The sequence below is a fragment of the Epinephelus lanceolatus genome, chromosome 5 (assembly GCF_041903045.1).
Source record: "Epinephelus lanceolatus isolate andai-2023 chromosome 5, ASM4190304v1, whole genome shotgun sequence".
NCBI lineage: Eukaryota > Metazoa > Chordata > Actinopteri > Perciformes > Serranidae > Epinephelus > Epinephelus lanceolatus.
In genome coordinates, this window is record NC_135738.1 from 11205590 (window position 1) to 11233044 (window position 27455).

The 27455-nt window shown below is 41.3% G+C and overlaps 2 protein-coding genes across 2 annotated transcripts; both read right to left on the reverse strand.

Moving 5' to 3' along the window:
* Positions 1-7521: 7521 nt before the first annotated feature.
* On the reverse strand, positions 7522-10348 carry LOC117262612 (interferon-induced transmembrane protein 5-like). Its single transcript, XM_033635645.2, has 2 exons — positions 10019-10348; positions 7522-7878 (listed from the first exon to the last, which is right to left on the reverse strand). Exons 1-2 carry the CDS (start codon positions 10223-10225, stop codon positions 7657-7659), a joined length of 429 nt encoding a protein of 142 aa, XP_033491536.1. The 5' UTR covers positions 10226-10348; the 3' UTR covers positions 7522-7656.
* A 5025-nt stretch (positions 10349-15373) lies between these two features.
* LOC144463598 (mannose-binding protein C-like) lies at positions 15374-26458 on the reverse strand. The gene is made up of 5 exons (XM_078168360.1): positions 26426-26458; positions 24363-24559; positions 18148-18198; positions 17459-17524; positions 15374-16583 (listed from the first exon to the last, which is right to left on the reverse strand). The coding sequence occupies exons 2-5, from the start codon at positions 24535-24537 to the stop codon at positions 16201-16203; spliced, it is 675 nt and encodes a 224-aa protein (XP_078024486.1). The 5' UTR covers positions 24538-24559; positions 26426-26458; the 3' UTR covers positions 15374-16200.
* Between the last annotated feature and the right edge of the window lie 997 nt (positions 26459-27455).

Consider the following 27455-nt stretch of genomic DNA (forward strand, 5'->3'; position numbering starts at 1 on the left):
TTCCACTTCTGCAGAATGCACAATTCATGTCTGTCCTCGAATCAATTTCCTGTTCATGCACAGGCCTGTAACACTATGGGATGGTTATGTAACCTAACATATGCTCACCAAAGACGCCACTCTGGCACTAGATTGTGCTTTTAATATCTGATAAGAACATTCTTGCTGTTTTCACTGTTTTTGAGAGGCTGCCATCGTGACACATAACTGATATTTAAATCTGTGTTTTCATGTATATGTAAACATGGCCCTTACAAGCATGACATTCTTTAAATTATTATGCTGATACAAAATGATTTCTGCAAGCACATCAGTCAACACGTATTTTCATGCTATAAATGTGCTCACACAGTGTGTTTGATCCACTTCTTCTTTCTGCCAGCTTTACAACAGAAGGTCAAATTTGGCCCGCCTTTCTTTAAAATCTTGTAAGCCACAAGGGGTCAGGCACTCACAGGACCTGGAAGTGTGGTACTCCATCTAAAAAACAGTTAGATGCACGCAGCGTATAACCTATGTCTGCTATGCATACATTCTGCCCACGTGACAGGAATGCGATAAGACAAGCATGATGAATCTGAGACTCTTGGAGTCATGCGCAGGCTCACATTTGGACAAAAGGCTGCTGTGATTTGGTAGTGAATGAACTGACTTTATGTTTGGCCTCCATGTGTTTGTCACCCTGCAATTTCTGAGAGAGAGAAGGGAGATAATGAGACACTTATGCCTCATTTTCTCTGCAGTTTACGCAATAGTTGGACTGGTTATGGGACAGTTTGTACTTTAACCAGCTTCACCCAAAAAAAACAAAGCTCTGAAGATACTCTGAGGGGATAGCAGCAGCTGTGGAGCATACTGTGTGCTAAGAGCTAGGCCTGTTTTTGACAATGTGTTAACTTGGACTTAACTTACCTTTGGAACAGTGACAGGCCGTGGAAACCAGTTTAACAACTATACCACTGACCTATGTACAGAATAAATCAAATTCCACAAGAGCTTCTGCTTCCCTATTCTACAGAGCCTTGTGTATGTAATTATATAATGATATATTTTAATCTCTACACTGATGATGTTAAAATCTAAATTCAGTGCCTGATTGTAAATGCATCACCACCAACGGTTTGAATTATTGTGTGTTAGTCACCTCCTGTGTGTTTCGACTGATTAAATCTTGCACAACATGCATCTGATGAAATGACAGATGCTCTAGAAAATGAGCTCTTTTGTGTAACAGCCGAGTGATTTAACCTGTTTCCAATTTAACATGCAGAGCTTGGGAAAATACCAGTTGCCCAGAGGCAACTTGTGCTGGGAAATGATAGTCCCTAAGACCCGTTACGGGACTAGTTCAGACATGAAAATGCATCTTAAAGTTAATATTATCTGCTGAGAGGGGTTCTGTATAACCTGGCTATTGAGCCAGAAGACTATTAGTCTCCACCTATGAGGCACTGAACCAACAAGCACCTATAAATTATATAAATATACCCACTAGATTTCATGAATAATCTAATGTTGTAATGATCAGCATGTGGAGACAGCGCCTGTTCAAACAAAGGCTTAAGAACAAAGTGTGCTACAATTATGAGGAAGGATTAAACTCTGTGTTCCTTTGTGTGTGTATCCCTCTGTGTGCACTAGCATGTATAAGTGTCTGTGTGCACAGTACATTTAAGTGTGTGTGAGCGCATGCTTGCCTACGCATGTCACATACCATATTACATCCACATTACGACAGTTACTTCATAGGAAATGTCAAAATCTAACATCCTAGTGATGGCAGTGTCTGCAGCCAGAATCAGGCCTGGTTATTTGGCCTGATTCTGGGGTGTTGTTCATCCCGAGTCTCAGCTGACTCAGGCAACTAGACTTGTCCCGACTTATTTCCTCCAGCGAGCCAAGTGTGGGCTGATGCCAGGTCATTTTTGGTAACAGCCTTGTGATGACAGTTTCAGCAGTCAGAGTTGGGTGATTTTAGTTGGCCTGATTCTGGGGTGTCATTCATCCCAAATCTAAGCTCAGTGGGGCAACTGGATGCAGCCCGACTCATTTTCTCCTGGTGTGCCGAGTTTGGGCCAACGCTGGGCCAGGTAATCTTTGGTAACAGCCACGTGAAGACAGTTTCGGCAGCCAGAACTGGGTGAGTTTATTTGGCCTGATTCTGGGGCGTCATTCATCCTGAGTCTAAGTCGAGTTGGCAAACAACATATGCGGCCAAACTTATTTCTTGCATTGTGCCGAGTTTGGGTCAGTGCTGGGCTAGATCATTTTTGGTAACAGCCTTGTGATGACAGTGTTGGCAGACAGAATTGGGTGAGTTTATTTGTCATGATTCTGGGGCGTCATTCATCCCAAGTCTAAGCCAAGTCGGGCAACTGGATGCAGCCCAACTCATTTCCTCCGGTGTGCTGCATTTGGGCCAGCGCTGGGCCAGGTCGTTTTTGAAAATGGCCCAGTGAAGTCAGTGTTGGCAGCAAGAATCGGGCCAATTTATCTGCATTTAAACATTTATTTGCCCAATTTATTTGGCCCGATTCTGGGGCGCCATTCATCCTGAGTCTCATCCGAGTCAGGCAACTGACTTATGCAGCCCAATTTATTTCTTCTAGTGTGCCAAGTTTGAGCCGGTGCTGGGCCAGATTATTTTGGCTACCTGGGATGTAGATGGCAATGAAATTCACTAGCCACTTTACAGTTGTGTTCTCAGTGCTTAGACACTAAAAGTGATTCACAGAGCACTATCTCTAAAACTCATCTACACTTGTAGCCAAAGCAATAATTGAGTGTGTTAAACTGAGTGCATGCTTTATTGCTTACTCTCAGTTTTCCCACAGTAATGTACCACTTATTGCAAAACTGTAAAGACAACTCACTGCTTTACACTCCGGTTGCAATTTTAATAACACACTTTTAGCAACACTGTAAACACTGGTGTCTGCATTGCTACACTATTTTGCTATTTGCCTTTACACACTGACACATGCTGCTGAACTCAAGACAACATCATGTGGATGAGGTCTTCTGACCAGACCCACAAAGAGAGAAAGATTTAGCCAGATTTTATGGAGCTATTTCCTTTTTTTCCCCAAACACAATTGTTTTACTTTTCTTATGCTGCACTTTTGTTGTTTGAAGAGCGTCAAAACAATTTGAGGAAAAGAAAAAGTCCCCTAACTGGCATTAATAGTGTGTTATGTTCAGAATACACATTCACACTTACACATTTGGATAGCTGTGTGTATGTGTGTGTTAGCTACATGTATGCCAGCTTTATTGCAGACTGCTACACCCTGCACACAGAAAAAGCAAAAGCTACAAGTGTTTTTCATTTATACTATAAGTGAATGGCTGGTGCTTTGAGTGCTTATTGAATTGACAGTTTGCATGTATTGCATTTATGCCAAACACATTTTAAAGTAGTTTGAAGAGTTTTGCGAGAATTGTTTGCTATTGCAAGAGATGTATGTTGTTTTGCTGGTTTGGTGTAAGATTGTTCCAAAGTAATCAGCAAAAAAAACTGTAATAAACCCCCAGAAATGAACTCTCTCCACATTTGATACTCCATGAGCTTTCCTCTTGCACCATCTTGTGTGCAGTGTCAGCCTTGCACATAAGACACAGTTTCTTACAGCGGTCTGTTCTGTCAAACACTGTACTGTGGGGTGCAATAAGATGCACAGCCTTCAGGGGGTTCTATACTTCTTCTTGAGCTGTAGACGAGGTAGGTAACAGCTACAAATACAAGAACAAGCACCCATCAAAAAATCTGAGTAATTTGTACAGGAGCACCTACCTCCATAGTTGAGGCAAGAAACTGTTTATCATAGTGTTGGTTGCTGTTTTTAAAACATTTTTAAAATTTGGTCTGAAATTAAGTATAATATACAAATACAGGGTGTCTGTAGGGTTTTAACAAGTCTTCAAATGTTTTAAATTCAATTCAAATTAATACATATTACGCAATAAAGTCATTAAATGGTCTTAAATTTAAATTTGAATGAGGCCTTTAATTTCATTTATTTATCTTTTAATTTATTTTTTTCAAAATAAGTCAAGCTCCTCTGCATGACAGTCCACATTTCTGATGTTACAAATCTTTAAACCCACCACTGAACATAGCATTGTCTTTTTAATTTATACTTGCACTTACCTGTCGGCCAAATGAAGATTTAACCTAACATATTCCTACATAAAGCTGCTATGCCTGAAAAAGAAAAAAAAAGATGTTTTGTTTTAAATGTGGTTTAAAATGGTGAGGAAAAGGTCTTGAAAAGCATTAAATAGAAGTATTTTATACCTGTAGAGACCCTGTTGTAACAAAGTGTGATATGTGTGTTTCAGAAAGATAAAGAACATTATACTAAGACGGGTTGTTTTCAGGTTTGAGGTGAAATTAATTAGGGTTTAGACACAAGTGTGGGAGGAATTTATATTTCATTAAATAATACATTAATACCCAAATTGCTGAAAATCGGGATTGCTTATGTCTCAATATACACCATAGACATTGTGCTTGGTTTGACCAAAAATGAACTCACTGCCTTAGGAGAGGATACAAGTTAAGCATGACTGCTACAGTAAAGGTTAGAGGGTAGAAAGACTCCTGCCATGTCAAGTGTGTCCTTTCTGCATGTCTTCCCCTTCTCCTCCAGACCTCAGCTGCACAGCGAGCAGCAGAGAAGTTAGCGCCCCCTCCCTCTGCAGTGCCAGCTCCTAGCCTGTAATTCTCCACGGCTCAGACATCTGTAAGCATTTCTGTCCGACCACAGGAGCAAAATAGAAAGTTGGAAGCTACAGGCTGTGATTTGGGTGTGTATAAATAAAGTTGCGAGCAAAGGAGAGGCTGTTAATATGATGGGAGTCCAGAGGGTGGGAGGTCTGGAGGAGCGGGACACCCAAGTCATCAAAGGCGAGGGACGAGTGGAGGGTTTTTCTGTAGGACGTTCAGATTTAGTGTGTGTGTCGCTTAAGGGCATCTCAATGGGTGTATGGTATGTCACATACCATATGCAGGTACAAACTTGATTTGCGTGCCTGTCCACCACCTGTCTTTATCAGTGCATACTGTATGAAATGCAGCTAATGACGGCTGTGTCAGGCAAAACTATTTTTGCTTAATAAAAGTCCCAGAAATACAATAATGTCGGCACACCACTTGAGAGCACCATCGCCATTTTGAATTTCTGAATCTCACTTGTTTCACACTTAATAGAAAATACAAGCAATTGACACAAAATGAAAATTTCTTGTGTCATATGGTGCATTAGTTTAAACATGTTTTTATAGGATTTAGCATGCTGTATCTGGTGACTTTGGAAGCTTGAATTTTGGGGTTTAAATATATTCTGATGTATAGTTCTCTGGTTTTGCAGCATAACATATATCTGTAATAATGACCCTAAAGGTGGGACCAAGACATAATATAGGCTCATAGGCTCAGGCCCATAACCAGGCAGCAAAGGTCTAATGCAAAATGGCATGTCTTTCCCAAAACGTGCGCCATTTCATCTGCAATAATCCCTCAGACTGAGAGCAGATTGAGTGGAAATGAGCCATCTCGTCCTGCAGCTGCCTTCACATTGCTGCTGACTCCTCTGTAGTGGTCTGCCTGGGCGGCCCTGCCTTACAACCGAGGGCACACTTATACAGTTTCCTAAAACGGGATGTTCTGTATATAGCTGGTACAGCAGCAGGCTCACAGCTGGGATGAAAACAACCCGTTCCCTCAGACCCGCCCCAGAATCAAACTCATGAAGCCCAAAATGATCGCTTTAAATATGGGTGTAGGTGCAGCAGCGGAACCGCAGCCACCATTTGAACGAACATCTCTCCATCCCAGTGTTTGTTAGCGAAGCGGGGCTCTAAAGAGCACCTGGGGATTGTTAGTAGATTTGTAAGAAGTACAAGTCAGTAAAAGCATCATGTGAAAGAGAAAATAAAGGCTGATTTGTATTTCGATGCAATACTGAGAAAACAGTATCTGGTTTATTTAGCTTGCTCATAAGAGGTCAGCAATACGGTGATTTAAAGTCAGAATACTTAACACAACAAAGTACCATCTAAATACACAAATGACTAAAAACAGATGTATGTTGTAACAAAAAATGCTAGAAGAAGAAAAATATGGGAGGTGAATGTTGATTGTCCTTTTGTCAGGTGGCCTCTCCTCATCGTAACATTTAGATATTGCCTCCACTGTCCTCTTTCTACCCTGACGAGAGATAATTTCAGCTGTCATCAAAATTTCCATGTAACATAAATACAATAAATAACAACGAAAAAGACCCAGAGTAGCAGAGTAGCTGCTCGCTCACTCTCTCAGCCTCTCTTAAAGGTCCAGTGTGTAGGATTTAGTAGCATCTAGTGGTGAGGACAAATACAAAAACACACACGGCCTTATTTAGAGCCAGTGTTTGGTTTGTCCATTCTGGGCTCCTGTAGAAACAACATGGTGGACTCTATGGAAGAGGATTCCATATGTAGATATAAACGGCTCATTCTAAGGTAACAAAAACACAATGATTCTTAGTTTAGGTGATTATACACTAAAGAAACATAGTTAGGAATATTATAAACCATTCCTGCCAATAGATGCCTTTAAAGCCTACACACTGGACCTTTGACTGTTTGTTCAGGCTTTTCAGTCTTTGATCAACTTCACATTTTAACCGACCGTGTCTGGGAGACTGGCAGGTTTACACTGAACTCCCTCTGATACTGTTATTGCAATCTGGGACATACCAGTACTAATATCCTGCAGCACTCACAATATTTATTATTAGTTTTAGGGTTGCTGGTCCAAAAGTATTATGTGCTATCTACTGTTTTTAACTCTCAGTTAAACTAGTTGAATGACCTGTTTTAGTTTTTTTATTGGTCTAATTTCTGATACCAGCGTTAGTACCAGTGCATCCCAAATAGGCCATTTTTATAAGGCACAAACTGATGTTTTCTCACTCAGCCCAGGTGCCAGAAGAAAATGTTGGCATTGTAGGTTTCTGTAAACCATCGATATGTTACATTTGCACATATAAACGTTTGTTAAGTGACGTATATAAGCTGACTTTGTCATCTAGAGGTGAAAGGGATGGTGGCAGCGTGTCACTTAGGCGAGAAAGAGCAGACCACTGTTCAAGACCAACAGCAAAACCGTCTTTTTCCAGTGGTTTTTTAGTCCCCTGGCTTGGGTGTTTTGTAGCAGTCCATCACAGTGTTTCCACCAGGGATAGTGCCACGCAAAGCATTTGTTTTTTACCTAGACATTGCTGCGTTTCCAGTTGGGATAGTGCCACTAGTACCAAGTTTTTTAAGCAAAAACATGATCTTTTCTTAACAATAATCAAGTGGTTTTTGTGCCTAAACCTAACTAGTTTCAATGTATCCACTATACGGTAATGTACAAAAGTAACGTGGCCATGGTTTGCAGAAATTTACAATGCCAACATTTATTCTGGCGATTGAGCGGTCTCACCAATACAGGTCTTAATTTCCGTATAGATGTCCTTTCTCACTTGGCTTAGACTGGCTAAAAGCTATGATGTTAGCCCTCATCTGCTGAATCCAATCAAATACCCTCTCCCGGCTCGTGTGAATGGTTGACTTTAAGACTGATCTGTTTATTGTTTTGTTTTTTAATATCTCTCCCTTCGCCTCCATCTACCAGCTGAACAGTTTCATGAAGTTTTGGAATCCGTCCTCTCCGAAGAAGTCGAAGGAGCCCTGGGACGTGCCCAGGTGGACCAGCAGGAGGACCAGCAGGACAACGGCCAGCAGTGGAATCAGCAGGTTCCAGCCAGCAGCCAGGATGTTGTACCACTTGGCCTTGTCTGAACACTCCTGGGCCAGCTGCAGGTTGCCCTGAGTCTTCTGGTCCCTGGCCTACACAGACACAAATACACACACATACACACACATTATTACATGCAGCCACTGAAGTCAGTGTGAACTAATACAAAAATTAAGAATCACTAAGTTTCATAATTTGAGACAGTTAAAGACACAAAAGCTTTGTTTTTACTGCACGGCCCAGCGAAATCTTTCTAAAGATAATTTACATGAAGAGCAAAAATACTTAGTTAGTGTCTACACCCATGTGTACTGTAAATAGTCAGAGGAGGAGGGCAAACAGAGGCATATTACAATGTTCAGCCATGTCTTTGTTTACAACCAGTCCATCACAGCTTGTCTCATAACAGTTTTTCCACATGGAGCACAGACTCAAGGTTGAGCAGGGGTGGAGTGATATGAAATCCTTGAGCTGCTTCTAAGAGTATCCGTATATATTTTGGAACGGACCAGGCCGAGTCTTTCCCGAGCACTCTCTAATTTCCCATGAGTACTTGCCCATTAGGAAGATGCCAATTACGCCGTTTTTAACTCCCCAGACGAGCAGCCAGTCACTGTCTTTAATTTGAGCGCTCAGCCAATACTGGGCCTGTGATTCAGAGCTGCGCCCCATGTAGACATGAAAGATATAAAAAAAGATTTAAATAAAGGCTACACACACACACCCTTTTGTGGTGAGTATTTCAGAAACCTTTTTGTTCAGGTGGTCACACAGTTTGACCTGTCCTGCTTTGCATGTGGACGTTTCAAGGATTATTTAGTGAGAAAAGCTTTTGTTTTGGTTTACGTTCCTGTTTCTCCACAGCTCCATTCCTGTGGTGAAGGGCACACCAACTTTCTGCTGTGTACGTGCCCTCTGACCAGGGACAATAACAGGTCTCTACAATGTGCATATTGCTTTTTTACATTTTACAAAAAAAGATTTTTGCAACAGAGAGTTTATGGTGAAACATTGCGCTTGTTTTCATGGCATCACTCAACCTGTTGCACAAGTCTGGCATTGCAAATCTAGCAAATGCTACTTTGGCAAAGACGTAATGCCTAGGTAACATGTTTGCTCAGAAATTATACCGTACTGCTGGCATTCCCCTGTGCTTCATTTCCCAATATGACATTTGCCACAACATGCCCAATGTTTTAAAGCTTTTCTTGCCAGCTCAGCCCACCTTTTGTCAATTTCTGCCAAACTTGCAACACAGAAGGCTTTGACTCATCATAGATAATTTCCCTCTGCAGATGAGGTTGCACCAGACTGGCACTATTGTACTCATATGTAAAATTGCATATTATACACTAATTTCAAAATCGTTCTCATTTCTTGTTAAGTGTACTCCAGTGTTTATACCCTACCAATTACACCAGCTTGAAATGACAATAACTGCTGGAAGCTTCTAAACATATTTAGAAAAGACTGTGTCAAATAGAGATATCTTCACATGACAGTGAACTATGACTTAATATAGACGGTGTAGGCAGGGTAGTTACGCTGGCGCCCATGAGGTGAGGGGGCCCTCCAATTACTTGTTGGGCAGAAAACAAGCCTGTTCAAAGAAAAACTCACACTGAATTAAAAAGGGTGCCATTGCTATATATGCCTTTGAAATGGCAAACCCATCTCCATCATAGGTTTCAGGTTTTTTGTAAATAGTCAGTAGCAGTCTGTAACAAAATATGTTATTTATTCCACATAAACTATAAATAAACTGTAATAAACAATCAATTAAATAAATAATTCCTTGTTTCGTTGGTATTTTTGTCATATACATATATGCAGTGATGATTTCTGGGTAATATGTTATTGGTGTTATCAAGTGTCAAGTCTCTATTGGATCATGTGACGATAAGATCATACTATAGCTCGTTTGGGCGTATAACAAGTAAGCAGCGCGCCTTAGGGCCTGTTATAATAGCGTGCACTAAGGCCTGTTGTAACAACCTCACGCCTCTGCTTAGCCTTTGTGTTGTTGGATTCTGCTGTAAAACACCTAAGTAGTGAGAATCCTTCAGTCATTGTTTGGACATCTTATCTCAGACATAAAACAATGCAGCCACATGCTGTCGCCTTCCTTTTCACACCTCAGTTACTTCCTTGAATGTTGCATGACTCATGAAAATTGTTGAAACTGGAACATACAAGTACAGAGTGGCACAAAAAAAGAGCACAAGATCACACCTTGATAGAGTAGATGAGAGCCATGAATCCCAGGCAGCAGAAGTTAACGTACAAGGTGTTGCACAGCGACCAGACTAGATAGTCCCGGGGAGGATTCTTGCCAGCGTTGCCCATGTTCACCACGGTGGATCCAGCCGGCTTACGGGCAGACTTGCAGTTGGTGAGCGGGGTGCAGTCTGAGGGGAAGTTGTACGAATGGTTGTCCATGGTTAGCGTTTAGACAGACGATCCCCTGCTGTGGGTGAATAGGTGGAGGTGGGTTTGCAAACTGGCGAGCCTTCCAGAAGCTTGTGCACGGTCCCTCTTTGGAAAGTAGTGCCCCCCCCTCGCCGAGTGCGAGAGGCTTATAAAGGCCCATGAGGAGGGAGGTGACCAGGAGAGGACGCATGGGCAGGGTCCTTTAATATACAGCAGGTCTGTCATTATGTGGTCAGGCCTGAGAGAGACTGAAATAGAGATACAGAAAGCTGTATGAGAGAGAAGACAGAAAAAGAGGCAGCAAATACATGCATGGGAGCAGCGCAAAGTCTCTTCCACCAAAGCACCCATCACCTCAGCTTTCTTAGAGGTCAGGTGGGTGAGTTGGGCGGAGGTAGCAGAGGACAGTGGAGGCAGGGTTGTGCGGTTCAAAAGCCTTGAAGGTGTTAGGGAGGAGTTCATCTGAAGTGCTGTCTGCCAGAGGCCTCGAGGGAAAAGTATAGTTAGTATCTTAGGGAACTGAGTAGGTGCAAAAAAGTCCAGTTCCATGGATTTTCATGTCTACAAGACCTAAATTAAAAGTTCTGGCCAGATGTTCTCCAGCTTGAATACAAGCTAAAGCTCAAACAACTGGTTGATCAACAGAGAATGTACTTGTCTGATAGTTTTAGTCATTTTAGAAGCAAAATTGTCAAACATTCACTGGTTCTGATGTCTTAAATGTGACAGTTTGCCACTTGTGATTGTAAAATATGTTATTAAACAGACTACATTTGATTTTTGGATTGCTGATCTGACAAAAAATAGCTATTTTTGCTCAAGGTTTTCTTTTTACGGGGCAAGACTGCCTCAGTATTATATTTTCAAGCCCTTCAAATTCATTCAGTTACTCACATTGGAGTTTCCACCTACAACCACAGTCTACTATCGATGGCCACTGACTGCGGAAAATAGGTGTTTAGTGCCTTGTGAAAGGGAACAGCAAGCATTACTCATATTCATAAATAGAATAGAATATCTTTATTGTCATTGTACACGTACAACTTCTCAGTACCAATATCAGCAAACAAACTATATTGTAAAAAATAAAAGTAAAACAGTAATAAATATTACACTTAGAAAACACTGCAAAACACACATGGAGCATTTAGCCTTTGGCACAAATCCCTTTGTATTGCACTCAAGTATATTTCCACAGTCAAATTTTAATGCATTAATTGGATTCATTGGATAAAAGCTGTTTTTTTTAACCTGTTTGTCATTGTTTTAACTGTCCTGGGCAGCAGTTCCAACCAGTGGTTTCCCAGGCTTTTTTTGAGGCAGTTCTTACATAGTTCTTACATGGAAAGCAGAGGACAGCCGATAATTTTCTGGGTGGTGTTGACGACCCGCTGGAGCACTCTTTTAAAGATTTACCCAATCAAGTCAATGGGCTGCTGGCAAGATATGGACACTTATCTGCTTCTCTGGCTTGATAGTCACAGAGAGAGGTATAGTTGTAAGGTATAGCTGCAGATGTTCAAATGTTGAAACGTGTAACAACAGAGCCATCTGCTGGCCTTTTACTGAAATTTATCCTTTGCATAGTGCTCCTAATGGCCTTTATTCTTACTTTGAACCAACATAAATACATAACATGGGCGGACAAAGTGCAGACGCTAACAGCTGCAGACAGTAGAAACAACTAATTTCAGAGAATGTGCAAAGTGCTGCAGCGCTGAGTGTTCAGTGTTTTAAGACATTTAAACGTATATGTGCATGCGTGACGTATTCCCAGCAAGATGCACAGTTTGAGGTATTTCTTGGACTTTTACCATCAAGGGAACACATTTTTCTGTAGCATAACGAGAATAATCAATGGTGGAAGTAAGGATCTCTTGAAATAAAATATCTTTCTAGCAGAGGATGGTTTCGATCCATCGACCTCTGGGTTATGGGCCCAGCACGCTTCCGCTGCGCCACTCTGCTCCATACATTCTTAGCAGAAATACATGAAATTTAATAGTTGCGTTTCTAATTGTTAGTCTGTTGAGTAGATGTAAATAGCTTCCCCCAAAGTATCGTTCTTGCACTGACTATGAGTAGAAAATGTCTTTGTAGTAACATAAACAATCCAATTGCGATCATGGGTAACGATCGACACTTCCTTTCAAAATAAAAGCATCGACTTTAAAATGAACGGGAAATATAATGACTAAAGTCAGTGGCATAAGGTAGTTACAATGGGCCCCAGTGCACGCTATTATGAGGGGCCCTATTAGCCCTAGTGTTATGAAGCACACACACACACACACACACACACACTGCCTGTTTTCCACACATTTGTGGGAACATTCATGGAATAATTTAATATAAATGTCATTGTATTTACCTAAATTACATTGTACTATATGTTATCGACTGTTGTAAAAAGAACAAGTCATTTATAAAATGTGTTCTCATGTTTAAACACAGAAATGTAAACAAAACTAAATCATTATTGAACATTCAATAAACATTTGAAAAAACTCATTCTTTTCATTCAGTGTTTCACACTGGGACATCAACCTTCACATCTAAAGGGCCTTGACAGACATTAAGCAGCAAGTTGCCCATAGCTGACTGAGAGTGCCTGAAAGGGTCAAAGGAAGGTTGTGTCCCAGATATGATAATGCCTATTCAAGGGCTCTGGCCTGGCTCATCTCGAGCAAACCTGATGCTAACTTCCGTTTCGGCCTACAGAAAAACGTCATCCCTGGAGCACCCAATTAAGATCTTACTTATTAAAACTAACCAATCACGTTTCAACTGGGAGGCATTTTTGTAGGTTACACCTAGGGTCCTAGTGTCGCCCTGGTTCCCTCGTCAATACCACTTTACTAGCTAACGTTACGAAAATAGTTGCTTAGCATGTACAGTCATATAATTTACTGCCAGCGTTAATTTGTCGACACTAACGTCCGTGTCGGCCTACAGAATAACGTAATCCCTGGAGCACCCAATTAGAATCCTGCTCTAGCCAGTTGCTAGGTGAAAAATGTATTCGGCCGCCCTGTGATTGGTTATCCCGCTATAATTTTTCCCCACTAGTGTTTTTTTTTAACTAATTAATCACATATCACCTGGGAGGATTTTGTAGGCTGTGGGCACACCTGAGAGAAATTAACTTTCGCCGTTGGTTCACCTCTGCTTACAGGAAATTATGCGACTAACTGTGCTTAGCGACAATTTTCGTAACGTTAGCTAGTAAAAGTGGTATCGGAAGCTACCAACGGCTGTACTACACTCACCCGAGAAAAGGACGGAATACGTTAGCTTCGTGAGAGTTTGAACTGGTGAAGAATTGGCGCTAACTGTTTTGGTGCAAACAAAAGAGGTTAAAGACATTTCCACCCGAGTAATTACGAAAGTTATGTGTGAATTACCCGGGTTACCCCAACACGGGAGTGCCTGATAACGTTGGTTAGCGCGGAAAGGACCCTGGAGATGGAGTTAACGGTTACTTGTGGACTGAACGTTAGCCGGCTGTTGACGTTCTGGAGAGGCTAACTGGTGAGTCAACTTCAATGCTTATGAATTCACAGTTTTGTTTTTAACCGTGGGTCTTTATCAGTGGGCAGAGGTTTTATAAATGTGTCTGTATCTTTGTGTGTGATGTTGGACTTAAGATGCTAACTGCGATTTTTGTTATGGACACAAAAACACTTCTGATCATTCATTGTTGTTAAAGGAAACATTTGGAATATGTATGCAAGTATGTTTTGTTTTCGTTTTTTTAACCGTCTAAAGCCATGCTCAACCAAAATATTGAATAGTCCTTAGGTAGTGATGTTAAGGTAATAAATTTACATTTTTTATTAAATAAAAAGGCGTCAATTTAATGTTATGTTATATATTTGATTAAAAAAAACTGTCAGTCGGATAATTCACTATTTGTGAGATGTTTTCAAAGAACTGTAATGGTATTTTGGCAATTTTTTTTTTCTGTTTTACAATTACCATGAACAGACTTCACCAACCGTTTGGTAGAGGCCTATATCTAAAAATCTATAGGGTTTGTTTAATAAATAAAAAAATAAATAAAAAATATTTTTTATTATTAATGCCCAAAGGAAATACAAAAATGTTAAGAAAAAAAATTCAATTGCTTTTATGTTAGTGTGGACTTAAAAGCATTTGACATAAAAACAAACTCTTACCACTATTGCAGTGTTATTTAAAAATACACCTTATTGGGCTTCAAAAAAATTTTGTTTATGGCGAATGTTTGTTTACTTTATAAGATACTGCATAGTTTAGCCCCTGCACCCCAAAAACAGTTTATTCTAACAGTTCATGGAGAAAGAAATAAGATGAAAAAAAAAACAACTATTGTTACAAAATGTGCGAAGACAGACAGCCGTGTTGTCATTAAGGTCTGATAATGCCTCTTTTGTCATTTATGCACTGGTCTGTCCTGCAGTTGTATATATTTACTAATGTTATGTGGAAATAGAATTTTTTTTATATTGCTGTATGTATTTATTAATGTTACATGAAATTGACATTTTTATATTCCTATATGTGCAGCATATTCACACCCAGGCACAACACATGAAAATTAGCATTGTGCTGTATCTGGTGTAGTAGACCCCCATGAAATTGAGACATTTAAAAATGGCTGAGGTTTCAGACTGTTTTCGGCTATTTTGTTTATATAACAACCAACCTAGCGCTATATGCTGCTTGCTTTAATCAAAGATTGGATCACCAAACAATGTTTGGTTTTGGCCATGGATGCATGTTTGCATGACGTCAGTTTTCATAGTTAAGTTTGAGGTTGTTGTGATGACCCCTGCCCAGTTTGCTGCCCTGTGTGTGAGTGTGTGCGCGCTCCATGTGATTTGTTATCAATTGTGAGACATGGATGATAAATTGTTTAAAGATAAATTTGTAAAAGATCCATCCTAGTGTAAATAAATAACACATATGAAATGTGATATAACACACAAAAAAGGAAACATCTTAAAAGAGCCTCTTTTCTTTTTAAACCACAACAGCTCATCAGACAGATTAGCTCTGGCAAACCACTTAAAATGTAAATCAAGGGACTTGAAATTCACCCTCAACCTGAAATACATGAATTTATGAAATGAGACCGCACCATTGCTGTTTGCTTTATTGTGTCATATGCTTCTAAAACGCATCATTTGAAAAGTTATTACACTCTTAACATAGTCATGACATGTACGGCATTCTTATTTTTCTTTGCTTAAATTCTTTCTTATAGGGGAATATGTTTGCAGAAGAGTAATAATACCATGCTGCTGATTCTTTTAGGAGAGATTAAAAAACATAAAAGAAACCAAAGCATTCAAGAGGAAATATATTTAATGGCCCTGACACACCAAGCTGGTGGGTGGCCATTGGTCAAAGTTGGGCTGTTGGTAAATGTCTGCCAGCCTAGTTTTCGCAGTGTGTCCCACACGGTTGGCACTAGGGGGCCCTTATTGGCAGATTCAGCATTTTGAATTGGGAGCAGAGCTGGCAGAGAGTTGGCAAATTAAATGACTCTGATTGGCAGCTCAGCTCAGTCCATGAGAAGAGAAATGGAAGTGAGGAAAGCAAACAAACGGCTAAAGTCAATGTTGGTAACTAGTGTTTCGAATCTGCCCTTTTTAGAATAATGATTACAGACTACTGCCACCTGCTGGTATGGAGAGTTATTTCCTTTCATGCAGGTGCAGAACGTACATACCAGCTGGCTTTTGGCTGAAGTCTTTGCATTGTGTTCAGGTGCAGCTTCTTGGCTGAGACACAGGCAGCATGAGGCCCTCGTTGCCATTATTCTTGTTATGTTGGTTTGGTGTAACTGGGCCTCAAGAATAATTGTTCCTGTCCATGATATCTTCATCAAAATGAGGATAAAGTTAAGGTCTATATTTTTTTAATGCACTGGATATTAGCATATGATCATTTTAAACAACATTACAAAAAAACAAAAGACTCTGGGATACAAGAACTTTCTATATCTGACAAATGATGTAAGCACTAAGAGAGCATTCAGGTGTCACTCTCCACACACCATCTTCTGACAGCATAGTGCAGCCTGTATCTTGGATGGATTTGTCTGGCTGCCCCTCTCCCCATTTTGTAAAGGACAGAGGTTGGTTCTTCATATCAGAGTCAAAATTCCCCACTGCTTTGTTATCGTTGACGTTGATCCAGGCTATTTTGTAAACGTCCCCAAAGAACTGATTCAGTCTGTTGTTCTCCTCCTCGCTCTGGGGCGAAGCCAGCTCTAAGCCTTGTTGGGAGCAGAACTCGACAGCCCTGGAGAACGAGCCGCGCTTCTTGTATGACACAAAGTATTTCTGACCAACTCTTCGGACAAAGTCATAGTTTATTGCTGGAGAAAGAAAACAACATGCAGCAAATCAGGAATAAATTGGCAAGTTAACACATTTGTCTTCCATAAACCCAAAACTGTATTACCATCTTGGCATAGATGTGTAATATCACACACTCACTGAGGTGGAATACAGGCTTACTACTGTAGCTACATTTTACTCAGTTACAGTTCCAAATCCATTAATAAAGTTTTTTTCTCATCTAAATGAGATTAATGGAGCCCAGTACAGCTGATGATGATTTTATTGGAAATATTTTTCTCGTTGCTCCTTTCTTAAACATCCTACGGGCATAGAACAAGAAGGGACACATACTTGAAAACTACTGAGGTACAAGTACAAGTTAGTACACTCAAAAAGTGAACTCTAACAAAGCAAAGTCTCCTGTAGGGATGGGTGCCGAAATTTGGGATTAAACGGGCCCTGAGGCCGAATTTATTTAGGTTACATAAACATTATCGTGCACAGTTTTTATTTCACCAGCTCCTTTTATAATTTCCAATAAGATTAAGACACTTGTCATTGATGCATGTTTGCTAATGTTGTATGCTGTAAAGCCCTCAGAGTGTGATTTGTGATACTGGGCTTGAAAATAAATTGAAATTAAATTCTAAACAAAGCTGTAGCAGAATGTTAATTTATATACTGTATGTGCATACATGGAATATAAAGCAATGATAATTAAAACCCCAGAAGAACCGATAAAAGTACCATTAAAGTACTGGATCAATGAGCAGTATCGGTAAGAGTAGTAGTATTGTTAAAATCTGAAAGATGCCTATCCCTAGTCTCCCGAAAAGTTGTAATTAAAATACCATCCGTGCACTCACATCCTTTTTATTGCTCCATTGTAGTTTTTCAATAGGATACTTACCCAGCTCTAACTTGGCAATGCTCGTCTTCAAAGTTTCAACGTCCTGGCTAACAGAATCAACAGGATCTGGATTAAGCAGAATAAGTTCAGTTACCAAAGTTGCTATACTTTGGTGCTCACAGATATGCAGTGCATGAAAGGCTTATCTTTTCCTCTCCTTCACAATAATATGCACCTCACAATTTCATGCAAACCAATATAAAAGGCCCTGCAATGAATACTGCCATTATGAATTATTTACTTTTTGTTCAGGATGTTTCACAGAGGTATCGATTCACCTCTTTGCCCATTTGAGGTCTGTGTGTTATGCTTAAGTGATTATTTAATTAACATATTTATTATAATGACTGACTTGATACTTTGTTATTACTTACTGATGTCTAATTATTTTAGCCCCAGCCCTTCATTTTAAATTCAAATAGAGATACCAAATATGTCAGATAGGGATACATCGATTAATTGGCCGCACAGCGTTATCGGCAGATATTCGCCTACTGCTATTGGCCTCTCGACAAATAAGATGACATTCACCGATGGCAGTGGCCGATGTTCCTCAAATGTGTTGCATCATTTTTATGCAAGCTAAAAAGCAGGGCTCACAACTATCTGCGTACTGCTGAATTGTAAATCAATGACATATAGCAGTTACTCGAATGATGAAAAGTTTATATTCTCTAAGATATGATCACCTCGTCCACATATCAGAACTGGCCCAGGTGGTCCTATAGATCCCGGGAACCCTGAAGAGCATGTAAAAAGAAATTTAAACAAGACAAAAGAACCAAAGCCACATCAGAAAATTAGAAAAACATGTTTGATAGATGATACAACAATGACAACTTATTTTTAAGCCTCTCTAGTGGGACATACATTTTCGAAGTTTGGCCAGAGGATGGCATCAGTGGAAAAGTCATGTTACAAGTCAGCATGCTCTGAAGAGCATGAAAGCATTGGACCCATCCTTTATGAAGCATTGAAGCACTCGCTCAGTTACATAGTATTTCACATATTACATTTCAAAATGACTTAAAAGCAGGTATCGGCTTATTTGCAGCACTTCATGAAAGAATGAGTTGTAACCCAAATTATAAAAGATCATCTCTTAAGGAGAACAGTTTTGCTTGAAATGCATGCTTTTCTTTCTATTATCTGATATCTTGTGTGCAAAGTGAACAGTGTGATGCTAAGGTGGTCTTGTGAGCCACCTCAGCTGACACAATAGCCCCTTTTACACAACTTTGTTAAAGCTGTAGTTTGGTTTCTGTCATATTTGCTGAAACAGTCACTATATCCACACAGCAGCAGGCTACATCAAACAGATAATCTATGAAAAAGATCATATTCTTCTGCCTTCTTGAATGGCTTCCATGACATTACAGGGTTTTCCCTCGTTCAGAAAGGGGCTTTGGTGGTGATATCTGCGACGCGCGCTTCGCATTTACAGATCATGCAAATGTATTAAGCGATGCCATATTTTCTCTATTAGACAGAAGAGGTCCAAATAATACAGTACATTAGGGCTGGGTGATATGACCAAAATCTCATATCCCGATATAGGTCATTTCATATCCCGATAACAATACCTATCCCGATATAGCACATTTTAATCCAATGAATAAAAAGTTGCCCTCAGTTTGTGCAGCACAGCAGAGACAGACAGCGGTGGCATTATATAAACATGTTACTGTAAGTAGCACCTCAGGACCGAAACATGATCTCGCTTGTCACCAGGCTGGCAGTGAATACACCAGCATCTGCGTTCTGAGCTGATGCAAAACATGGGGCTCAACACGCTACTTTGATCTTTGATGAATCAAAGAACTCGATTATTATTGGTCTAATGTCGCATCACCAGGCTCTCGTTATTGGTCCGAACCATGGTGATTGAACTATGAGGTTGCACTGAGATTTGAGTTTTGTTTTTTTTCCCCCTCCCTTCCCTTCCCCACTCCCACATCCCTCTTTGGGGATTTTCCATTGGCGGAGGGCTAAAACGGCTTTGGCGGCCACCAAACTATTTTCTATGCAGGGGAAACCCTGCATTACATCACATCAACAAAAACAACCAGTCAGAGCTGTGGAGTCTCTAACGTAACTGTCATTTGGCATTTACTATGGCAATGGAAGTAATCATCAGGGCTTCTAAGTGGGTGGTAGGTGGGGAGAGACGGCAGAATGGGTTGCATCTTCCACCAGTTAGGGCTTACATGGATGACATGACACTGGTGACCACAACAATGCCATGTACAAAGAGGCTACTAGAGAAGGTAAATAAGAACCTCAAGTGGGCCAGCATGAAAATCAAGCCTAGTAAATCTAGAAGCATCTTGATATGTAGAGGGAAGTTAAGTGATAGGAAGTTTGTCATAGATGATGAGGACATCCCAACAATTAGGGAAAAGTCAGTAAAGAGCTTAGGTAGGTGGTACAATGTAGAGTTGAATGATAAGGAACAGGTGGTGAAATTTAGAAAAGATGTGGCTGAAGGATTGGATAGAATAGATAAATCAGAACTTCCAGGAAAGTTGAAGTTGTGGTGTTTGCAATTTGGGCTATATCCTAGGTTAATGTGGCCATTGTCAGTTTATGAAATTCCAATATCTGTTGTGGAGAGAATGGAAAGGTCGGTTAGCTCCTACATTAGGAAGTGGTTGGGCGCTCCTAGGTGCCTAAGTAGTAAGTAGTGTTGCATTGTATGGAAAAGGGATACTTCAGCTGCCAGTATCTAGTTTAACAGAGGAATTTAAATGTACCAAGGTCAGGACAGAGCTCTTGTTATCTGGGAGTAAGGACGTGGTAGTTAGGAGTGTGGTTCCAAATCCAACCAAGGGGAGGAAGTGGAACCCAAGATCGGCAGTTCAGGAGGCAGAGGCAGCTCTTAGACATGCAGAGATTGTAGGTAATGTTCAGTTTGGCCGGGGAGGCCTGGGGCTTGGCTCAGGTAAACCGGTATGGAATACAGCAGGCCTCAAAGATAAAAGAAAGCTGGTTGTAGAACAGATACGCAGACAGGAAGAGATAGTAAGGGGTGCAAAGGTAGTGGCCCAGGCTAAACAGGGACAGTGGTTGAATTGGGAAAGTGTAGAGAAGAGGAAGCTTAGTTGGAGGGACCTGTGGAGTATGGAGGAGAATCGTATTAGATTCCTGGTAGGGGCTACATACGATGTGTTACCAACCCCCCAGAACCTAAAACTGTGGGTAAATGAGGACCCATCATGCCCATTGTGTTCACGTACCGCAACTTTAAAGCATATTTTGTCAGGCTGTAAAGTTGGCTTGTCACAAGGCCGATATACATGGCGACATAATCAGGTGTTGAAATGTTTAGCTGCAGGCATCGAAGGGAAACGAAGACAGGTGAATTCAGAAGGTGTTAAGGATAGGGGCTTAGTAATTCAGTTTGTCCGTGAGGGAGAGAAATACAGAAGGGATAAGTTAGTGAGGAGGCAAGGGTGTGGCCGCCTAGAAGGTGCTTGTGATTGGGAAATGCAAGTAGATTTAGGGGGAAAGCTTGTTGTTCCTCAGGAAATAGTCTGTACCAGGCAGAGGCCTGACTTAGTGTTGTGGTCAGTGAGTCAACAGATAGTTTATTTCATTGAGCTGACAGTTCCTTGGGAAGACTCAGTGGAAGAAGCCTATGAAAGAAAAAAGCTTAGATATGCAGACTTAGGAGCAGAAGCTGAGCAGCGAGGATGGAAGACTAGGATTTGTCCAGTGGAAGTGGGGTGTAGGGGATTCATAGCAAGATCAACTGTCTCACTCCTGGGGGAACTCGGAGTGCGGGGACAGAATTTGAGGAAGACAGTGAGGGAAATGTCAGATGAAGCAATTAAATGCAGCCAGTTTATCTATTACAGAAGAAATAATGTCAGCTGGGGGCCAGCAGGGGGAACTACTAAGCAGGGCACATAACTCCTTGAGATCAGGTGGAGAGATCCACTTCCTGTCAGGAGAAATCCAGGAAGAGGAAGCATTTAAGTGTGGGAGTGGCCTATTGGAATCCATTTTGTTTGAGGCCATGCGGCAAGGTGAGTGTGCTTGCTGATCCTGTAAGTCCAGTTAGCTCCTTTAACTTTAGCTTATATTGTAGTTATGCTATGTAGTGTGTGAAATAGAGTATGGTGAATGTGACAGGAAAGCTAGTATCAGCATTGCTTCTGCCTGGAGCTCGCATGTATGGAGCCTGGGTTTGGTTGAAGATGGCAGTGCTGTTTGGGCTGAGAAAGCCATGTGTAAGTCAGAAGGAAATCCAGGAAGAGGAAGGTTATTTAAGTGTGGGAGTGGCCTATTTGAATCCATTTTGTTTGAGACCATGCTGCAAAGTGAGTGTGTTTGCTGATCCTGTGAGTTCATTTATCTCCTTTAACTTTAGCTTACATTGTAGTTATGCTATGTAGCGTGTGAAATAGAGTATGGTGAATGTGCTAGTAAAGGTAGTATCAGCATTGCTTCTGCCTGGAGCTCACATAAACGGAGCCTGGGCTTGGTTGAAGTTGGCAGTGTTGTTTGGGCTGAGATCACTGTCCAGCCTCCTGGAGGTGTCATTGTTGTGAGGGCTCGTCCTGGGGAGGTAGACTGTACAGCCTAACCCGGCGGGGGAGTGTGATAGCCTAACAAGGCTTCCTTCCCTGGGTCTGCCTCCTCTGTGGTAGTATAGGTAAGGTAAAGGAGGTTGTTCGGTTAGTGTGGGGAGCAGTGAGACCTGGCATTAGGGGAGTGTCTCTGGGACGCCAGAGATCACTGTCTAGCCTCCTGGAGGTGTCGTGGGACTAACTAGACGAAACACCGGTGAAAGGAGGTTCCCACCCGATGACCCCAAAGACATGTTAGTTATCACTGCTCACGGGTCTGTATAGTTAAGCCTTGCCATAATAGCTTATCGTAGGGCTTAGGAGGATTATTCACTGAGTGCTGATTCCTTTTTTCTTTTTTTTTTATTGGAGCACAAACTTCTTGTGTTTATTTGAATGTCAGTGATGGCTTGTGAACTGTGGTCAGAAAAGTCAGCGCTGATCAAATATGAATCAAGATACTGTTACTGAATTGTCTATTTCTTGCCTCAAATGCTTTCAGCAACATATTTTAGGATACTCTTTAGCTGACAGTTGGTCCAGCCATTGGGTGGTGTTTAGTGCTTTGCTAGACAGTCTCCAACATGGCGGCTGGGTCACGAACTTTCTCATTTGAAAAAGCAGCTAGCAGCAGTTAACAGGTAACTCAAAAAACGAAGAGGAGAAAGGAAAATGTCGGCAAATTGGAGACACAATGAGGTTTGGGAGCTCCTTAACCCGCGAGCAGAGGACAAGATCAACCACCATATAACAGGGATGGTAAATGATTGTTATTGTTGTTTCATGCTATTGTTGTTGACTGGAAAGTGCTGTGTTGTTGAGTTAAACACCAGGCCTGTCACATCTCTTTTGCTTTCCAACTCTGGCATGCTTTCTGGGGCAACATTATGCTGCCATTGTTTTGGTTCTGTGTTTCAAAAAGAAGAAAAGAAAAGCAAAGCCAGTGTAATGACGATTCTTCACTGCGGCAGCATTGCACAATCTCTGTGTAAAGAGGTCTATAGTCAAGTCAAGACTTTGCATAAAAAGGGTGACCTGAGAAAAACTCCTTCCTGACCATTGTGCATACTCTGCCTGGACGGCTTGTTACTCTGAAGATCACCAATGGTGGAAAGAAGTTCTCCCCTCGGTGTGAAGAAAGCAGAGTCACTAGCCCTTTTTACACAGAGATCACGCTATAGGGCTGCTCCACAGTCCTTTCTTCATGCTGCCTTTGATTTTTACACAGAACCACACGACGGTGGAATCACGCTGCTCCCGTGTGTAATTTTAGATGGTATGTAGGCATCGCAGAATCAAGAGGCACGGCGGGCGTGAAATGTAAGACAACAATGTCGACCTTTAGAATGACATATGCATTGGAAGCGCTTTATAAATAACTAAAAAATTTCCAAAGAAATTTTGACGGGTGCCCGCTACTGCCGTCAAATACTAAGGAATAACAATGGCGTAACTTGGCAATAACAATCATTTACTGTCCCTGTTACATGGCGGCTGATATCATCCTCTGCTTGGAGGCTAAGGAGCTCCCGGATATCATTATTTTCTCTATTTGCAGATATTTTCGACTGCTACTTCTTTGTTTTAGCCACATAATGGCACACCCATGATTCTGTCTTGACGACTGTCCTGTTTATACAGACGGCTCAAAGGTAAGAAAACTCCCCATTTTGCGATTATACCTTTATATACAGAACAATGAGGCAGCATAAGGGCATAAAATTCCCTGCCTTAGAGCGGCATTGTAGAAAGAGCCACTGTCTTTCCCCTCAGGTTTAAACCCACCCTTTCAGACTACACCTCAGCATTAGGACTTATTTCTGACTCATTTCTTAAAAAAAGGCATTTGTAACACAGATCTCTAAAATGCTTTTAACGTTCACGTGGGAGAGTTGCACTTCCTTATCTTTATGAATTCCAGACAGTGTCCAAAATTAATGTTTTGACTTCCTGGCTAAAAGGACTGGTAGATGAGAAAATCCACTGGTGGAAAATAGATTTTTTTTAACGGCCAAAATAATATATTGCTTTTTTGTGCCACATACACATTTGTTTATAAATAAATAATGTTAGGTATTATGTTGAATACAATTGTAAAGATGCGGTCGGAGCAATATTCTTTTTGATATATTTAACAACTCCTCACTAGTCTCAGCATGTGAATAAACCATTTTTTTATTATTTTATCTTCATAAGCAGGGTCTGAAATTAATACCAGCCAAGCGACCAATGCAGGTAGATTTTTTTGTTGGCTGAGCTACTCCAAAGTAGCTGGCTGTAATCTGGTCAATTATTGTTGTAACAACGATTGTGGTGAAGTCAACGACACTAACCTTGTTCACCTTTCTGACCTGGAAAACCTGGACCTCCATGAAAACCCTGTATCCCAGGTCGTCCTGGTAGTCCAGGATCTCCTCTGTCACCTTTGGGACCAGGCGGACCTGGAACCTGACTGTTGCCAATAGAAGCCACCAGGCAGACGATGCAGAATAGGAGACACAGCCCCATCCTCTGAATGCAGAACTGAAATCTGTTTAACATGTAGTTTAATAATTTCATCCTATTTACAAGCCCAAGTCATTATTTACAACAAGTTAATACAGATACAAGTGTAGGAAACATAATCAGAGTTATTCATTTCACAATTTAGCAATAACAGGTGCCACTTATAGGAAACGATGTATCTCCAGTGTTTTTCCACCTCATTGTAACTTAAAAAAATGGAATTTTTCTTTAAGTTTGAATAAGTACAGTACAGGCCAAAAGTTTGGACACACCTTCTCATTCAATGCGTTTTCTTTATTTTCATGACTATTTACATTGTAGATTCTCACTGAAGGCATCAAAACTATGAATGAACACATGTGGAGTTATGTACTTAACAAAAAAAGGTGAAATAACTGAAAACATGTTTTATATTCTAGTTTCTTCAAAATAGCCACCCTTTGCTCTGATTACTGCTTTGCACACTCTTGGCATTCTCTCGATGAGCTTCAAGAGGTAGTCACCTGAAATGGTTTTCCAACAGTCTTGAAGGAGTTCCCAGAGGTGTTTAGCACTGTTGGCCCCTTTGCCTTCACTCTGCGGTCCAGCTCACCCCAAACCATTTCGATTGGGTTCAGGTCCGGTGACTGTGGAGGCCAGGTCATCTGCCGCAGCACTCCATCACTCTCCTTCTTGGTCAAATAGCCCTTACACAGCCTGGAGGTGTGTTTGGGGTCATTGTCCTGTTGAAAAATAAATGATTGTCCAACTAAACGCAAACCGGATGGGATGGCATGTCGCTGCAGGATGCTGTGGTAGCCATGCTGGTTCAGTGTGCCTTCAATTTTGAATAAATCCCCAACAGTGTCACCAGCAAAACACCCCCACACCATCACACCTCCTCCTCCATGCTTCACAGTGGGAACCAGGCATGTGGAATCCATCCGTTCACCTTTTGTGCGTCTCACAAAGACACGGCGGTTGGAACCAAAGATCTCAAATTTGGACTCATCAGACCAAAGCACAGATTTCCACTGGTCTAATGTCCATTCCTTGTGTTTCTTGGCCCAAACAAATCTCTTCTGCTTGTTGCCTCTCCTTAGCAGTGGTTTCCTAGCAGCTATTTGACCATGAAGGCCTGATTGGCGCAGTCTCCTCTTAACAGTTGTTCTAGAGATGTGTCTGCTGCTAGAACTCTGTGTGGCATTCATCTGGTCTCTGATCTGAGCTGCTGTTAACTTGCGATTTCTGAGGCCGGTGACTCGGATGAACTTATCCTCAGAAGCAGAGGTGACTCTTGGTCTTCCTTTCCTGGGTCGGTCCTCATGTGTGCCAGTTTGGTTGTAGCACTTGATGGTTTTTGCGACTCCACTTGGGGACACATTTAAAGTTTTTGCAATTTTCCGGACTGACTGACCTTCATTTCTTAAAGTAATGATGGCCACTCGTTTTTCTTTAGTTAGCTGATTGGTTCTTGCCATAATATGAATTTTAACAGTTGACTTCTGCACAACACAACTGATGGTCCCAACCCCATTGATAAAGCAAGAAATTCCACTAATTAACCCTGATAAGGCACACCTGTGAAGTGGAAACCATTTCAGGTGACTACCTCTTGAAGCTCATGGAGAGAATGCCAAGAGTGTGCAAAGCAGTAATCAGAGCAAAGGGTGGCTATTTTGAAGAAACTAGAATATAAAACATGTTTTTCAGTTATTTCACCTTTTTTTGTTAAGTACATAACTCCACGTGTTCATTCATAGTTTTGATGCCTTCAGTGAGAATCTACAATGTAAATAGTCATGAAAATAAAGAAAACGCATTGAATGAGAAGTTGTGTCTAAACTTTTGGCCTGTACTGTATGTCAGTGATGTTAATCTAGTAGTTAGAGACAAACAGAAACAAACTCACAGTACAAATGAAGAGTGATCTGATTGTGCTCCTTCTTTGCTGCTTCCAAACAAAGAGTGGCAAAAAAATAGTTTAGTCAAAAATATGAGACATCCAGTCCAGAGGAAATGAAAAGCATGTGAAAAATCTTTTTTTTTTTACAGGATATGACACAGAAAGGAGAACCAGAGCCTCACTGTAGGCTGAGAATTCAGAGTTTAGTGACAAAAGATTTATTTTAAAAAAACACACACACAAATTGGATTTTTGATGTTGTCGTGTCCTTTCCTGAGCCAAGCCAGTTTTAAGATGCAAAATGACCTTTATGATTTAGCCTCTTTTAAAGAAACAGGCCAGACATGCACAGAGACAGGATAACTGTGGCTCTCGTAGAGGACGACTGATTTATTGATTTAGTAGATAAACAGAGCCAAAAGGACGTTTAACAAATATTGCTGTCAGTAGAACTAGGGATGGGCAACACAAGCAAAAACACTATTCGAAAATCGTGGCAAGTATTCGACAATTTTTCGAATAATCCCCCCCCTCCCGGGCGGAACAGACTCCACGGAGGTCTGCGCGGACTCAAAGCGGACGTCCGCACACCAGTGACTGCTTGGCACGTAAACAGTGACATATTCCGAGGGAAGCCGCAGCTGTCCTTCGGCAATTCTCTTGTAAGTTGGCCTGTCCTTCACCGTCCGTGTCATTTGACGGTTAATGGCCTCTTCATTTGCGAGGGCAAGGAGGGCGCGCAATTCCTTGTCTCCCCAGTTGCTCATCTTTACAGTGTCTGTCAGGTTTGCGTTTCCCTCTTGCTACTAGCTGCTCATTCCTGCTATCAGCTGTTTCCTGTTTATCCACCACCAGTGGGTCGCATGTGCGGTGTCATCAACAGCTCCTCCCACAAGTCATCAACAGCCCCTCCCGTGGCGGAAGGGCACCTCGTTCTTTTTAAACCAAAAAGGTTCCATCAATATGCCTACCCTACGAGGCGGAAAATTGAGCACCTCGGATCAACTTGCCAATCTGGCTCTGTGTGTCTAAATGC